The sequence below is a fragment of the Vipera berus genome, assembly GCF_964194415.1.
Source record: "Vipera berus genome assembly, chromosome: 6".
Taxonomy (NCBI): Eukaryota; Metazoa; Chordata; class Lepidosauria; order Squamata; family Viperidae; genus Vipera; species Vipera berus.
The window spans coordinates 31005849-31024196 of NC_138208.1; the positions used below are offsets into that span (position 1 = coordinate 31005849).

General features: G+C 33.8%; 1 protein-coding gene across 6 annotated transcripts in view; it reads right to left on the reverse strand.

Moving 5' to 3' along the window:
- The window catches only part of FOXP2 (forkhead box P2), a gene marked incomplete at both ends in the record, with an annotated part of 376809 nt that overhangs the window by 227373 nt on the left and 131088 nt on the right, over positions 1-18348 (reverse strand). For 4 of the 6 annotated variants that reach the window (XM_081330286.1, XM_081330285.1, XM_081330284.1 and 1 more), the window contains one exon: positions 13857-13946. The exons of the other annotated variants lie outside the window; for them this stretch is intronic. In XM_081330286.1, the coding sequence (XP_081186412.1) occupies positions 13857-13946 (90 nt within the window). The remainder of the gene's footprint in view (positions 1-13856; positions 13947-18348) is intronic. 6 annotated transcript variants of the gene reach the window in all.

The following is an 18348-nucleotide window of genomic DNA, read 5'->3' on the forward strand; positions in this document are numbered from 1 at the left end:
AGGTTTTCAGGTCCTGGCGAAATGAACGCAGATCGGGGGTGGTCTTAGAACAGCCTTCTTTCCAGATGCCCTCTGGAATAAAGTTCCTCCAAGATCCAGATGGCACCTACTCTGCTGGTGTTTTGAAGGGCCTTAAAGATGTTTTAGCTTCTTCCCATATTTACTTTTCATGGTAAATACGCACATGGTATTTCACCAGCAACTATTGAAACCAAATGCATGTTTCAAAATACATAGCCATAGATCTAACATCATCAATTACTGTATCTTAAATCTATATATGTTTATGTTCCTGAATTGTAAAAGAATTTTGCCAACATTTTAGAATGCTTCAAATGCAATCTCTCTGATTACAATCTAATATAAAGAATAAAAGTCAAGATCAGTTATTTAGTATTACATTATTTTTCAAATTATATTGTCTTGCTGCTGGTACTTTGAAACATTACAGTAATTGGAGTGATGAACTTTCAGTTCTAATTGCTGCAGGACAGTTTTTATATCAATTAGCTTTATCCACATCACTATTTAACCTAACTGTAAGCAATTTTTTAAACAACACAGAAGAATAACTGGCTATCATACCATACCATCTTGTTTTTTTACCTTCATATACTTGTAGAAAGCTTTACACATATTCCCACCTATACCTTTCTACAGATGCTTACATCTGAGAAATAAGCATGCATATGGGGCTAAACAAAGCATAGTTCTGGAATATACAGTTCAATATTTTCTGCATACCGTATTTTCCGGCGTATAAGACGACTGGGCATATAAGACGACCCCCTACATTTCCTGTTAAATTATAGGGTTTGGGCTATACTCGCCGTATAAGACTACCCCTCTTCCAACGCACACCAAATAAAAATTAAAAAACATCAGATTTGATTTTAATATGGTAATTTTAATTCAAATGCTTATGACATGCAGGTACTTAGTAGGAAACCTGTCACTTATAAACACAAGGCTGTTTGTCATCAAACATGTAAACATAAAACAGTGCAAGTGGAATAATAATAATAATAATAATAATAATAATAATAATAATAATAATAATAATAATAATAATAATAATAATAATAAGTTGGAAGGGACCTTGGAGGTCATCTAGTCCAACCCCCTGCTAAGGCAGGAACCCTATACCATTTCAGACAAATGGCTGTCCAGTCTCTTCTTAAAAACTTCCAGTGTTGGAGCATTCACCACTTCTGGAGGCAAGTTGTTCCACTGGTTAATTGTTCTAACTGTCAGGAAGTTTCTCCTTAGTTCTAGGTTGCTTCTCTCCTTGACTAGTTCCCATCCATTGCTTCTTTTTCCTGCTTTCAGGTGCTTTGGAGAATAGCTTGGCTCCCTCTTCTTTGTGGCAGCCCCTGAGATATTGGATCACTGCTATCATGTCACCCCTCACCCTTCTCTTCGTTAAACTACACATACCCAATTCCAGCAACCGTTTCCTATTTTCCTAATTCACTTTTTCACTTTTCCTAATTCACTCTAAAGCTTTCCCTGTGCAGAGCCTTAAGTAACACCAGCTGCCTGCAATTAGTGCAGGTTCTCATCCCACCAGGCTCAAGGTTGAGTCAGCCTTCCATCGTTCTGAGGTAGGTAAAATGAGGACTCAGATTGTTGGGAGCAATAAGCTGACTTTGTAATAATGCTGCTTGGGGGGTGTGTGTGAAAGCTCTAATAAGCAGGCATATACATAGAATGAAGGCTATTGGTAAGCACATTGATTTGTGCTTTAAATTGTAAGCCGCCCTGAGTCTTCGGACAAGGATGGGATATAAATGGGATTTTTTTAAAAAAAGACCAAATGGGAGATCTGCTCCAGGTTTTCCAGCCAGCCTGCCCAGTTCCTGAGTCAAATGTGTCCTTAGAGCTGGCTACCGCATTCCCCACCTGCCTTTCAAGTTGCTCTTGCATTCCCCACCTGCCTACAGCTGCTCTTCAACTTTAGAAGGAAAGACGCCCAGACCCCGGCCTGTAAAAAATCACAGACTGCAGCTTCTAATCCAATTGGTCCCACTTTCCCTGCGCAGAAAAAATGGAAGATCCACTCCAGGTTTTCCAGCCAGCCCTGTCCCTAAAGTTTCAGCACCCGGCGTATAAGACGACCCCTGACTTTTGAGAAGATTTTCATGGGTTAAAAAGTTGTCTTATACGCCGGAAACTACGGTATATTACATTAAGCATCCAATTAAAACAAAATAGATTCATAAGTCTGTGTTGCCATAATAAGTAAAGTCAGTCAAGCTCAATGAAAACTGAATGTTGAAAAATTTATGAAGATTTCATTGCTATGCTTAGCAAATTTCAAAAAAGTACAATAGTATTTCCATATAGCATTTACTAAACAAATCACTACAAAAATGTCAAAAATCAGAGGTTTTATTTTATATATATAAGTTTATTATTCAATAGTAGCTTTCAAGAATAAACCTAATTTACATTTAAAATAAGAGTTTGGCCTACTCTTTAAAAGCATGGCGATAAACACACCAATTTGACAATTACATCAATATAGATATTTGCATAATCGGCCTTCTACACCTGTTTTTAATTTGAAGCAGCTGCAGGACAAATCACATCACAATAATCTGAATGGGTAACTGGTTGTACACTCTAATTTATGCACTCTAGCATTTTCCCTGAGGGTTACTTTTAAAGCAGCACAAGACACCCTTTCTCTCTTTCCTTTTTTGGTGGAATTACTTATATTTAGCAACAATAACAATGCAATAATATGTTTAGTTTCTTCTGACAATGGTCATTTTATTAGTTTAAGAAATATTAAACTCAATATTATTACAGATTATTAGGCAAATGTACCTCCTACAAACTATATTCAAGTAATAAAAAGCCAAACCATGTAGATGAAAAATGTTCACATGCTATTTACAGACAAAATTTTAATAAGCTACAATGTAACATCTTACAATCTGCACCATTATTGACACAATCTCTGTTGGATGTTTTATATGCAATCTGCATTGGATATTTTATATGACTGCCTTTTGCAATTATTTATTTTTAATTGTGAGCATTTAAATTTAAACTAGTGACCTTTAGAACAATGAAATTCATCACTGACCAATGATCATAAATTAATTTTCCTTAGCATTAGAACTGCTGGGCAGACTCTAATATGATTCCATGAATAAATAGTTTATATTGTGGGCAAGCACAATATCAGTTTGCAATTCAGCAAAGCAGCCTGTATTTTCTCAAGTTTTCATGAGTCTGAAGAAAACATGCTGCTGCCTTAAATAATGTTAAATCCTTTCCTGACCTTCCTCCTTCCTACAGATGTGCTGATAATGAGCACTGCTATCATCCTCAGCCAATATTCTCTTGAGCCATTCTGAAAGTTGCAATACCAATAATAATAACTCAGGCCATGCCTATCAAACATCAGAAACATCTACCAGGCTATCCCACCCCCTTTACATGGATGATCTGAAGCTGAATGGAAAAACACCAATTGAAATAGAGTCATAATTTAATAGTGTGCATATATACAGCCAAGATATTGCAGTGGAGTTTGGACTGGACAAATGTACCATGCTTACAAATGTACCATGCTCAACATTAAATAGTGAAAACTGAAGAAATCAAGATGCCCTATGTAAATGACATCAAAAATCTGGATGAAGATGATCACTACAACTACCTGGGCATTGTTCAAGTTAACAACATCAAGCACACTGAAGTTAAAAAAAGGTTAGAAGTGAATATATCAAGAGAATGAAGCAGAGAGAAGAGAAAGAATGAGAAAGGGCAACATAACAACTTGCAAATAGAAATAGAATGACTATGGCAAAGGAAAGCAAAACTACTGTCAATAGTAATAGAAGCCTTGGGTGCAATCTCAAAAGCACTACTGTCATTGAAAAAAATCCAGTCTGAACATCTGACTGATTGTGCAATCAATCATAATAAGAACAGGCTTTATAGTGGTGAGTATCCAACATATGGGAAAAAATATCCTTCCAGTGGAACAAAAAGGAAATAAAAGGAAAAGCAGTGGTACAAAAGATCAACTTCTGATTTGTTTTGAGAGACTTCCAAATGCCAAAAAACCCATTTACATATTGCCTTGGTTGATTATAAAAAGGCGTTTGATTTATTATCTCATAGTTGGATCCTCAAATGTTTGGAAACAGCTGGTGTCGGTAAAAACAATAGAATATTTATAGAAAAGATAATGAAGCAGTGGAAGACTTGAATTGGTTGTTGGACATGAAAGACATGGGCTTGTCAACATTAAAAAGATATCATCTAGGGCAGGGCTTTTCAAACTTTTCACAGATTGTACCACTTTTAGGATATGACAATATTCGAGTACCACCAGTGTTTAGCAAGGTGTCAAAAACTTGACTTAAAAAAAGGGAAGGGAATTTTGGGTTTTACTAATTACATTGATTTTTGTTATAGAAATGGCTTGTTTATAATAATATGGAAAAGTAAAAAGTTGAGGTTCGATGTTAATGCTTCAAAAAAGGAATATTTCTGCTTTGTTCCCAGTTTATGGAGTGCCACATTGTTAAATTATTTTAATGATACAGTATTGGTTTCAAATTCCGATTTGATCATAATGATATTGTTTTTATTATATTTTGTACTTAATTTTTTAAAGCAGGCATGTACTTTTTTATTTTTATTTTTAAGCATGTTGTATATTTCTGTGTTGGTATTTTATTCGCAAAGAACATTGTTTACCTCAACTGTCTGAGGGAGTCATTAACCCATTGGCCATAATTTTAGAGAGTCACATAATTTGGGGTGTGTGTGAAGGACTGCTTTGTGCAATGCTGTAATCAGGTAATTCCCGAAGGCTGGAACTTAGGCAGGAGCAGATGAGAAAGTCACTTAGCCCCATCTCTCAACAAGGAACACTCCTTCAGCCCCAGATTTGGGCAAGTCATCACTCCCAAGGCAACAAGGCACATGCGCCTTGAGGTCTAGCAATTTAAAAGGTGGTAGAATGTGAGCCGGTTTGTGATTGTGTCCACACATAATTCACCACTCGGGGGGGCAGAAGCAGAGATGCGGCTTCTCTTTGAGAAGGCAAATGAGCTGCTCTGTCTCTTTACCAGGTACTTCAGCAACACATGTGCTAGTATATCTGAGCCTCCTCCTATAAAGTCAGTTCACATGTTTTTTTTGCTCTTTTTCAAACCCTGGGCATCTCCTGGAAAGTTGGGGCTGCTTTCCCTTACTGGAAAGAGTCTCCTCCTTCGACTCCATCCGGCTTTGCAGTCAGTTCGCGACTGGGAAGGTGAATTGTTAAAGAATCCCAGCGCTCTGACAGCTTTCCTTGAGAAGCTGGCCCCTACTCTCAGCTCTGGCAGGTTTGCGTGGAGGATCTGGGGAGGCCAGCATCCCCAGTGCCTTCTCCCTCCTCCTCCTCCTCCTCCTCCTCCTCCAGCAGCTGCTGTGGAGGAGAGTGGGTGGTTGTGTTGGGGACAAGTGAGAAGTATTTTAGAATAGGACATTGTTGGCAGTGCTCACTCCATTTGAGATATCACAAGCACATTACCATAAAGTTATTTTGCTTGATCATCGTAATCTCGGCTCTTTTAGAAAATCTTAGGCTTTCATCTCTGGGAAGGGGTGGGGCTGCAGGAGGTATGAGTCATATATTAATCATGGAGTTTATTTTGGTTGAATTTGCTGCAGAAATCTCTGGTGCTCGATCTGCTCAGGATTCCAAGTTTTGCTACTTCAGTTCCTGTAGTTACTTTCAACCTGGAGCAGTTGGGTTTGAGAGCTGTTCACTGGATATGGGGTGGTTGGGGGTGTAATGTTGTGGATAAATGAATGTTTACATAGCAGTAGCCCTTAGGTTTCTGATGCTACTTAATGATCGGTAATCTATTAGAATCCAGATGATCGCACTTCTGGGCTCAGCAGAAGTGCCAGGATCAGTGCTGCTTACCAAATGATTGGCACTTCTTCTGGGCTCAGCAGATGAGCCGGGATCAGCGATGCTTCTTCTGGAAGAAGCGCCGATCAGCTGAAAAGCAGCACTGATCCTGGCACTTCTGCTGAGCCCTGACAGCCCCGAAGAAGTGCTGATCAGCTGGAAAGCAGCACTAATCCTGGCACTTCCGCTGAGGCCTGACAGCACCGCTCAGGCTTGTGCGGTGCTGCCGCCGGTTCAGCTCATTCACCTCCCCTGCTACCACTTTTCTAGGATGGTCGCATACCACCTGCCAGGTGCCAATGTACCACAGGTGGTACGCACACCACTGGTTGAAAAGCCCTGATCTAAGGTGACTCATTAACATCCTTACTATTTGTTATTGCTATGATTCCACTTTCAGTGATTTTGGGGGAAAAAATCCTAGCTACTGAATGGCAAAAAATGCTAACAAAATCTCACATTTGCTTTACATGGATGATCTAAAGCTTTATGGAAAATCAGAAATTGAAATTGATTTGATGATTGACATTTTTTTAATATATTTTAATTTTGTGTTCAAATGGAGCTACACCACACACGTGGAACCATCCCCTCTCCCAACCCCCACCGCAAAGTCAGAAAGGTTGGAGACCACTGCCATAAAGCATTCCTGCCCATTGTAAATAGTTGTATTGCACACCTCCACAGTCATATGACTGCATGTTGGATATGTTAGCTTTACATTCTCTCATGGCATTCCATGGTAATGTGATCGTGATTCACAATGTTTCTTGTTAGTTTCTAGTGTTTTTTGCTGGTTTCTGGCAAAAAAAATCCATTCAGATAAATAGGTCTGCCTAACAGCCACACATTAACAATTCTGAAAAAGGTCAAAAAAATATTTCTGGCCACATGGATGTCTCAACTTCTGACTGTAATGACTTATGAGTAAAATTTCAGGCTTAACTACAGTCATTATGTCAAGGACAACCTGTAGTAGAATAGAAGCCAAAGAATTGGAAAAGATCACTAAATATCCAGCTCTGAAAATTGAAGTTGATTATGGCATAAATCAGAAGTGAGGTTTCCAGTGATAATTGGCACACTGAGTACCATACTAAAAAGCCTTGGACAATATTTGGAAAATCTGAGTATTGATAAAATTTTCATCTGTCAATTACTAAATGCCACACTGTTTGGATCTGCTAAAACTATGACATCATAGAATCTTGGGAAGAACTTCATGTGCATCAAGATCAACATCAGTAAGTTTGTCAGCTATCATGAATTTCCCCTCCTGAATAAAATCTGAATGGCAAAGTGACTGTAAGTCTCCAACCCAGTGGCTGTGTACCACATTAGTATGGACTCTACCTCTCCTGCCTTACCCCAGAGTTGAAGCAATTTTGACCATCCAGAAATGTGTTCCTCAAACATCTTTCATTGTTTGAAAAACACTGATTTAAAATGTATCTTGAATATACCCCCCAACTCACAATTAATCATTCTGATAAAATATCACTATATTTTACAGGATTTGGGTTATATAAGCTAGTTTATATTTTTTTCTATGTGAAATCATAGATTCATCTATTTATCATTGACAACCAGGTTAATTCACCAGTTATACACAAAGAGGTATCTTTATTAGACATGGGAATAAGTAGATATTCATTTGATAATAATAATTCCTGAAACTGGATTTCTAGTTAATCTAAGAACCTGTAATCATGACTTTTAGTATCCAGTGTTGTATTCTCTCTGTCTCTCTCTCTTTCCCTCCCTCCCTTCCTATTGTAGCAACCCATGTATGCCTTTCGGCTTTCATCTGAGACAGTGCAGTAACACCAAAGTCAGGGAGATGTCAAGATTGCAACTTTAAGATAATGTGCCATTATCAGAAGTGTCAGTGTTTTTAGAGAGTGTTAACTTGCATTTGTACCTTATTTTATGTTATTTCACTTTAAGGATGTGCTCAAAAATCTTTGAAGAGTTCCCACTAATATTTCTACATCATCTGGTTACCCAATTTTCAATCGTCTAAAATTTTCTAACTTCATGTTCAGACTATTTGTGTAACTGCTTTTTAGAATCATACACATTTTTATAGTTTGCACTATTTAATACTTATTTCACTTATATATTTGCATTTTAAATTACCAATTGTAGTAATTTGGTACAATGTGATTTTAGCCTCTGTTCTTAAAGCTTATTTGCCAAATTTGATATTTATAAGTCAATAGGTGGTATACAACGATGACTATACATATACACATAAATTTATTTTTGTCCTATCTAACTAGTAATATATACATCAAGTAATTAAAACAAAGGTACTTTTAATTTATTTATGTTAATTTATTTATCTTTCACTTATTTATGTAACCAGTGTCTGGAAAATGATTATGTAATTGAGTGTTCATACTATATAAACAAAAGCTGCTTGAGGCATCCAATGTTCCCTACAGCAGGATATTTATACAACATATTTAGTACACATCAGTATAACTGTTTGTTTTCAAAGTCATAATTTTATGACACGTGACTCCTAATACAGAAGTAACCAGCAAGACAAGAAGCTAATCTGCTGATGCTAATAGGCCAGACAGTTAAGTATTGCTATATCCATTTATGTAGGAAAAAGCTTCATTAAACTTAATGGGACTGACTTCTGAATATAAATGTACAGGAATGTACTGTAATTTCTTTGCTAAAAAGTAGCTACAGAACTGGAGATAACAATGATTCAGACATAAGAAAGTAAACTTAATGAACCAATAATTGTCCCCTGCCAAAATAGTTCACAAGAAAGATTTCTGGAATTCATTATTCAGAGTGTGTTAATCAGCCTGCAGCAGGATGAAGGTATAGGACTTCAGCTTAATCTAGAACTTGTTAGCAATTGGTTTAAGTGGGAAACATCCTGACCTCTGGATAAGAAATAGAGATGATCAAATCTGCATATGACAACATAGACACAAATTGATGATACTCAAGATTCAAGGACTCAAAAAGAGAAGCCAACAATAAACTCACAAATTAAAATAGTATATAATGAGTAAATTTGAAAGGGAACTGACCAGGCCTATAATCTAAAATATATAGATATTTTTATTAGAGCCAACAGAAATTATATAAATCTGCAGCAAGCTTTTGAATTTTAATTAAAATTTTATTCTAAAAAGATGTTATGTGTAGTTTTTCCTCATCATCTTTGAAAAGACATCATTATTTTTATAACAAATTAAAAATAAATAAAAAGTCTGAAAACCCAAGCTATTTTTGATTATTGTAGATACCAGTGGGCAACATTGACCCAATAATGTGAGTTGTTCTAAGGCAGTCCTGACAACGGTATTTACAGTTGCATGGTGTTCTATTTTAAATTTGCTATAAAAATAATACTGAACTAGACGGAGGGTACCATGAAGATCACAAGACTGGCAATTTCTTAAGTCTTTCCTACAAGAATTTTACCTGGGATGTTCTCCATGCAAAGCAAGCATTACATAGCCACCATACTTATTGTTTAATGCAACCTTAATTCATTGGCAGGATTTTAAGAAAATGCTGAAGAAAAATATTTTTAGTACCTTCAAATGCAAGAGCAGTCAGTAGTATATTTTAATGCTAGGCCTGTGCAAATTATTTGACAGGGCACTTCACATGAATATGTCTCCTCAAACCTGCAATATAGCAGTGTATGCTGGAAGGCTCTACAGAAGCATTTTGAGGCCCTCCCAACCTCATCTTAAAAGTATGTGCATACCCAGAAGACACTTCAACTGGCAGAATTTCTTCATCATATGATTTGCATAGGAGGCTCATTACACACCATTTGAACATTTTATGAATATTAATTCTTCTTCCAAGAGCTTTTCCATAGGGTACGAGTTGTCTATTATATCGTATGTACAAAAAAAATCCTCTGAAAACATAAAGAAAATCATTCATACACACATAAACTCTCTCTTATACTATAATGTTACACGTTTGTTTACATTAAAGGTATATGCCACCCATCTCACTTATATTGTGTTATACTGCCTTGTTATTTGATTTTAAATTGTTTTAGAATTATTTGGAATTGGACGGCATCCATCAAACAAACTTTAAAATGTATATTTTATGTAGCTTTTGACTAGATATATAGTATTTCTTATTCAGATTATGAGACTTAATTAAAATTGCCAAAACATCTGAAGAGTTTAAAAGAAATATTTCTATTCATAAATAGAATTTTAAATGTGGTGTATCCACAGGTTATGCCCATCTAGAGCTCTGGATTGTGAACTGATTAACAGTTTTTCAAAGTTTAACTTTAAGGCATAAACTCAATTATCTAAGAAACAGTGTTTCAGCTCTTCCAAAAATATGATAATTGTTCTACAAATTGATAAGTTGTCCTGGAAAGATAAATTCCAATACAAATCATTTTGTAAAATATTTTTTGGAATATTATCTCATTCCTCATTTGTTTGCTGATGAGGTAAATATAAAGTTTTATTAAAACTTTTATAAAGCAGTTTGCCAGATCATCCAATTTCTGCCAAACAACAAAATTAAAAATACATAGGATAACATTTAATATTTTGATGGATTATACTGATCCTTTTAGGCTATAATTTATCCCCTTACTTAGGGAGTAAGCCTCATTGACTTCAGTTCAACATGTTCAAGTAGAAAATTTAGATGACTGCATTGTCAGCTCACTTCACAATAGGCAGATTGATTCTAAAACTGAATACACTGCAGTAAGTGTAGTGGTATTTACTTTGTAATTTTTATAGTGCAATCTACCTACACTCTCAAGGCTATAATGAGACTGCGATACAGGATTACACTTCACATGTTGTGTCTGAATTTTAAATATTTGTTTTATATGAAAAAATATTTTAATGACATTATCAGAAAATAGTATTAAACCTGGTATTAAAAATATAATGCTATTTTAAGCGATCCATTGATTTGACTACATTACAAAATAGTAGAGATAAATATCACCTAAATGATGAACAATGATTTGCTTTCCATAGATAAATGTCAGAAATATTTAAACTCTGTGATTTATTAGCAACTTCCCCACTAAAGCTTACAGTTTAAACATATTTTAGGCTCAGATTAGAAATTATATTACTGCATGCACAGAAATAAAATAAAAAATATTATTTTTTGCAAAAAGAAACTTATTTAAAAATAATATATGAAACTTATAAACAGAAATTCTGGCTAAAACTACAACAAACAATTGTACAATTTCAAAAATCACATGTTCATATTGGATTTGAAATTATCCTATAGTTGATGTAATTAGAGCAGGGTTTGCAATGATCAATTTCATTTCTTCAGGATTAGAACTCTGTAAAACATCTCCATTTTCTTGAAACAATCTTTTTACATTAGTTACTAAATGATTTGAAGGACTACTTAGAAATTTAAGAATATAATTTCATCATATAAATAACCAACAAAACATTTATTTATATTATTTATCCATTAATTTCATATTTATTTTATTAAATTCCTATACTTCCCATCACACTTGCGTCATTCATATTATAAATTCCTAATGTCAATTAATCAAGTTACTAAAATTTGTTACAAAAGGCTATTTTTATGCACGCTTAATTACCTGCAGATAGACATCAAGATAAACCACAGTTTATCATGATAGTAAAGAACTATAGACAGATATGTACTCTTTTGCTTCAGTGCAGCCATAAGGAGAAACCAGAAACTTCTGCATCTCTTTGTCATTAATAAGTTTAGAATTACACAAAAATTCCTCCACTATTCTTTGTTGAAACAAGCCAAGTTTATGAGTCATGTTTTTAAATTGATTTATGACAAACGTAGTAAAGATCAATTAAGGTTGTTGGATCTGAATGATATGGTAGATTGCAATCTATAGAAAAGTGAAAACTACTAAATATTCTTCAAAGCTGCATCATAATTATGGTGAGTTGGGGTGGGAAGAAATATATGAGTCCTTTTGATTCAATTACTTTTTCTAATCATGGTAACTATCTTTTTTTCTTATATTTGAACAGAGGCTTTTCTTTTTCTCCTTTGGTCTTTCTTAAACAATCTGTTATCCTGAGATAACAATTTCCAAATTCTTTTTAATCTCTTATTTGTTAAAGAGAAAATGAGAGGTTGAAGTAAGGGACCACTACAATATCTACATTTTACTGAGTATTGCAAATGCAACACTGGCAAAATCAGGGGCTCTTTACTCACATCTTTCATCGTGAAACAACAGCAAGGCTACCATCTCCGTTGGATAGAGTTCAGAGGTCCATAGAGCAACACAGTGATCTGTGAATGACCCAAGATAATCAGCAATGGAGCTTCCACAAATGCATGTATGGATCCACTGAAGTTATGTGGTACTTTTTATAGCATATGTTTAAACTGCTAACTTGTGTCCCTAAATCCTAATTATAATTCAGAATAATTATCTAATTTTGAATATTACAGTTATGGTTTTACCACATTTTCAGTATTCCTTGAAAAAAGTATTCACTTAGCTGTTATTTAATTTCAATGGTAGTATTATGTAATCAAATATCTCTGAGCAGCATTTTGACAAAACCCTATTCATTGTATGATTGGCTAAGGTAGCCACATGATTCATTCAAGAGAGCAGATAATGATGCTTAACCCAGGAGAAATAGTTATCCTAGGAAAATACAATACTTGCAGAAGTGATTTTTGGAGGAATTCTATGTGAGATTCAACCCTACCAAACTTGCTGATTTCATTCATAAGTCTCCCAATGTACTTGAAAAATATTTAATCTCCCTTAGAAAAATAGTATATTTTTGTCTCTCTTTTTGGCTTTAAAAATCGCCCTTCACATCTAGATATCATGATGATCAATCATATCATGAGGATGGGATAAACATTTATCAAGTCTCCATAAAATAGCATTCAAATTGCATCAAGTTTCTCCTATATCTACCATTCCAAGCAACTGGTATTTAGGATTCCCCCCCCCCCCCGAAAAAAAGACAACACTATCTAATTAGAGCTAACAAAGGGGCTGAAGGAAGTATCCAAACATTTTAAATGCTAGCACTTTGCAGCAGCATATGTATAATCTGTAATATTTCAAGTAGTCATTGATTTAAAGAAAATAAAAGTAGTATTTGCTCAAAGAAGTGTAATTGCAACAAAAATATTGTGCTTATTTAAAAAACAAACAAACCTAGAAATAAATATGGGTCATTGTGAGCAGAGCACTATTACTTTTATTGCCAAAAATACCTACATATTCATCTTAAGAAACATCAAGTGAGAAATTAATATTTGTTTCAAATAAAAGGTAGAAGTAACACATTAGCAATGCCTATTTTCATTGTTTTAATAAGCATCAAAAAGTTAATATCAAGCATTAATATAAGATTTAATCTTAGATTTTGTATATATGAACATGTACATTTGCTTCCTTTAAATATTATAAATATTTAATAATTTGTAAAGTTTATGAATTAATATGTGATAAAACAATCACATTTCTTCAGATTTTTAACATAATATTTGAAAAGAGAAAAGGGAGAGAAGCTAAATATATAATAAATTCAGGAAGATGCAGAATCTTCCTCTTTGCATATTTTAGATCCTTGTTTATTTCACTGTTGTAAATTTATCAGTTTAGTTTATGATAATAATGTGCACAACCTCCAGATATAGTATGCATAGAAAGGTTGTTGGTATAGTAGAGTGAAGATTGTTCTGCTTACATCTGTACAATTTTTTAAGCTACTACAAAGTAATTTAACAGAGATACTTGCTACTATATAATGATCTTTCTTAATTAGTTACATTACCAATCTGTAAGTATTTTGTTCACAAGCAGGACATTATAGATGTGAATAGTTATATAAATGTGTATGGGTGCTTTTCTTTAGAAATTATTCTTAAGATGTAAGGATGCTTTACTAACCTGTAGTGGTCTTTGTTTATCACTATTTTTAGGAGATTTCAGCCCACTTGTCTGTTGTTGTAGGAGCAACTGCCTGGCTGCCTGCAAAGCCTGAAATTTAAGACAAAATGGAAATAAATAAATGTTAAAGCATTTTGTTGAAAATGTTTCAGTAGTAACTTACCTAATGCTGATTTTCAAGCAAAATTGCCTTTTCCTATGTAAATAAAAATGTATCTTCTTTAAACACAGCAACAAAAATCCATAGATAGTATGTATATCAGATTTTAAGAAAAAAGCATATATCTGCAGCAAATTCTTAAGGAAATATCATTAATTTGTATAAAGTGCTTGCAAGGAAAAATCATAAACCACATCAATAGCCTCATTTCCACAAGGAACTTGTCTTTAAGTAAAATGCTCACACGCATGTAAATCATCATTTAATTTGCATTTTCACTTTACAATGTTAAATAAAAGCTATATACTTCAAGTAATACCGGAAACTGTAATTAAATTTGACAAATCAACATCAGATTATCTTGAACGTGAATTAATAAGGATATTCACTGAAGATTAAAAACTGTTTTTATACTTACAATTCAAAAAGAAATCTCTCATTTGACAAAATAAAGTGGAGTTTTAATGCTAAATAAAATAAGTAGCTTTCATTTGCATTCTCACTAAACTCTGAAATCAGTACTTAAACAATCAGATTGGCTTCTGTAAGTGATAGCATAATAATCAAAATATAGTATTTAAACTTGTTCATTTGAATTAAGTAAACAACAGAATTATATGGAGCTATGCCAGTTACTAGAAAAAGTATTAACTTTAAATGAATGTAGTTGTTACAACTTTAGAATTCCAAAATATTAAACTATATAAAATATTAAGTTTTTTTCTACAAAGTACTAGGACAGAGAACAATTCAGAATTCAGATATATTATTAGTAGAATTGTATTCACTCTAAAAATTGTCACCAAACTGATAAAGAATGGTAGTTTTGTTTAGCCACAAATGAGATGATTTTAAGGTAGTTTCTAGTATCCATGACAACAGTTGCTTTGACAAGATGTGCATATGGCATTACACTGCCAGCTGGTGTGAACAATGTTTGAACTACTGCATTGAGATGCTGAGCAAACAGAAAAAGTTGCCACGTCTTAACCCTTGGGGAAAGCAGTCGTCCCCTGATCAATTATGAAAAGACAGAGAGAAGGCTGCTACAGTCTGGTTCCATGCAAGTTTTTGAAAAAACAAGAAGACACAACAAACCAAAGTAAACAAGCTACACTACATGCTCTATCACAGCTCCTAAGAACATGGATTTGTCACCTTGTAAAAGGCATTAATACCACATTGAAAAATGTAACTCCTTGCAGTATAGCTGCAACATTACTACAACATTGTTTTTTTATGATTCCCAGGTAATTATAGATCAGCAAGGCAACCAAACTAAAAAGTCATAAATTGAATTCTATATATTGTATCAATTTTTACTTACATCTAAACTCCATTTATTTCCTAGAAATATTTTGTTAACAAAACAAAGGACGGAAAAGATAGACAGCTCCCTTTGACTTGTGAGCCTATATAGTACTGTCATCTTCTGAGTTATATTAGTCAATTATTTTAGAAATTATTTATTAAATTGAATTAGTTGAAATTATATTGTCATTGGTGTATTAATAATTTGCAACTGTAACTTAAATCTGTTTTTAAGTTTCTCAGAATCAAAATCTGCTATTACAGTCCAAACATATTTATATTATATGAGCTAATTAATCTTAATGATAATGCATATGAAATTCTACATTAGGATTAAAATTGACATGGGAAGTGTGTGGGCATTTGTTTTAGAAAAGAATAATAAAAATATGCATTCCCAAATTAGAGTTTCAGGGAACTTATCTAACAGTACTAGTTTGTCTGCAGGCTATTAACAGATTGCAGATTTCTTATAAAATTTCTGCAAAAATATGAATCTTTATAAAATATAATGGAGACATCCATAGAAGACATTTCATAATAACACCAGAATATGAACTGCCCTTCTGAAAAGTCAGATACTTTTATTGGAGACCGAGTTCACACTTCTGTATACCATCACTTTGAAGAAAGAAAATTTCCACCCATTATAAAACATGATAAGGCTTATAAAAAGTGAAAATGGGACACGGTGGCACACACATAAAAGGGAAATTGTCATAAAGCAAGTTAGACTAATGGTACATTTCTACTATCTATACTGTCATGATTGTACCTGAAGACAGCAGGGATCCTTTGGCATGCTATACGTTTGCTCAGTTGTTAGATATTACAAAACTATTTTCAAACTAGGAAAGATTGCTGTTCTGATTTGTTATGGATCTATGGTTTAAATAAGCAATAAATCAGAGCAGCTTTTAAAAGTATTTTTACAATAGTTTAAATGATTCTAATATGTAATTCAATTGACTAAAGAGACAGATGTTATGATAGAATAAATCATTATTAAGAATTCAGAAATAAGCAAATAAAACCACAGGTATTTAGAATATCAAAGTTTACTCAGATTTTGGTTATGTATTTTTGTAAATCATTGTTAAAATAAATGTGTGTGAATTAACATTTTCCCTGCTTAATAAAGTTAGTAACAAAATACAAACAAATGGAATCATCTAAAGCTGTGATATGGGACATATTTATCAGGGAAAATACTTCTCTGATGTGGGTGAGGCTTGTTCTTGAGAAGATGTAGCTTACACTGTGTCAATTTGTCAATTGTATGAATCTGCATGATTTTTAAAATTTGAATGATGTCTGTATACACAAGCACGTTTTTCATGTGCTCCAATTCTTTCTGTTTTAGGAATGCCTAAACGCTCGGGCGTTATGGAATCAACTGCCGGTTGAGCTCTGGATGGCATCGGACCTTCGCTCCTTCCGGCGCGGGCTGAAGACCCACTTATTTGAACTAGCTGGTCTGGCCTGATGGGGAACATTAGGGTTTTTTTAATGGGTTTTTTTACTGTTTTTATTGTTATTGTATTTTAATTGGGCATTTGTTTAATTTCTTTTTAATTTTTGTATTGTTATTTATATATGCCCTGTTAACCGCCCTGAGTCCTTCGGGAGAAGGGCGGTATACAAATTGAATAAATAATAATAATAATAATAATAATAATAATAATAATAATAATAATAATAATGTTTAGTTTTTTTAAAAAAACAAATTAGTGAAGTTTCTACTTAATATATACAGATTATTTTTTTCTTTTTAAAGATATGTTTTCTCATTTCCTTTTTTCTAAATGGAAACAGATGTCACTCATATTGTTTTGTTAAAAACAGGAATGGTTAACCTATCAACCTGTTGCATTTGAGATTTAAAATGAAAAATGACATCTACGGTCATTAATATCTTCAATGTATAAACAGCACAGCATGACACATTCTTGAGAGCTGAAGGCTACAAAATCTCTCTGAAACATAAATAACAAAGCACTCAGAATCATATTTGATGTTGATATTCATCTCTGCTGCCTGGGCTTCTTATGAAAATAGATGCAGCCCAAATGGATCTCTCATAATTGGTTTCAGATAGCGGGGTCAGAAGAAATACGATACAAGAAACTATTACATGGAACAGGCGAAACAGGAATGTTTATACAAGCAGTACCCTGTTAAACTGACAATGGGTATGCACTTTGCAGATAACCAGAAAGGGGGGAAAACTTGTCACAAGAGATTATTTTTATTCTCTATTTTGTTATGAATTATTTATCTTTTACTAGGTTACGTAAAAATAAGCTCATTTAGCAATAATGGTATACGATATCTCAAACCATTTGGAAACATTGACCAGTATATTATTAAATTCATAATTTATGCAAATGGAAATTGCCCCCCAAAATCTAATAGTCTTACTTAATTCAAGGAGGGAATTTAAAAAAAAAACCAAATAGGAGATGGGGTGGGACTGGAATGAATTTTGTACTGTAAATATGCAAAAATTATATTCTGACAATAAGCTTTAATTTCCATCAATAGCTAAAAGTAGGAAGCTTGGTGAATATTTAAAATCTTCTAGAAGAGACATATATCTGGAGAAACTACTGGAGCTAATTTCCAACTAAGTTTACACCCAGTATACTCCAGTTCAATCGCTACATAAAAATAAAAGCAAGAAGATTCCATTCAGCTAGTAAAAAATATTACTTGATACTTATTTATTAAACAAAAAACAGTAAAACAGTTAACTGGCAAAAACAGATGAAAGGGGAAGGGGAAAAAATGGACAGGCTAGATTTTATATTATGTATGTCTCTAGCACAGAAGTTTCCAGTGCCTGGAAACCATCCTATGAGTAAATAGCATGGACAGTACCAAAGAAAATGACTTTTGGTTGTTTGAGCTTTAACCCTTGTTCATACATAATAGCGAGAGGAGAGAGCTGAAAAGTAGCAGACTCCTTTATTTTGCACCATAAAGGAAACAATTTGATGGGCAATAATGATGTACCCAACA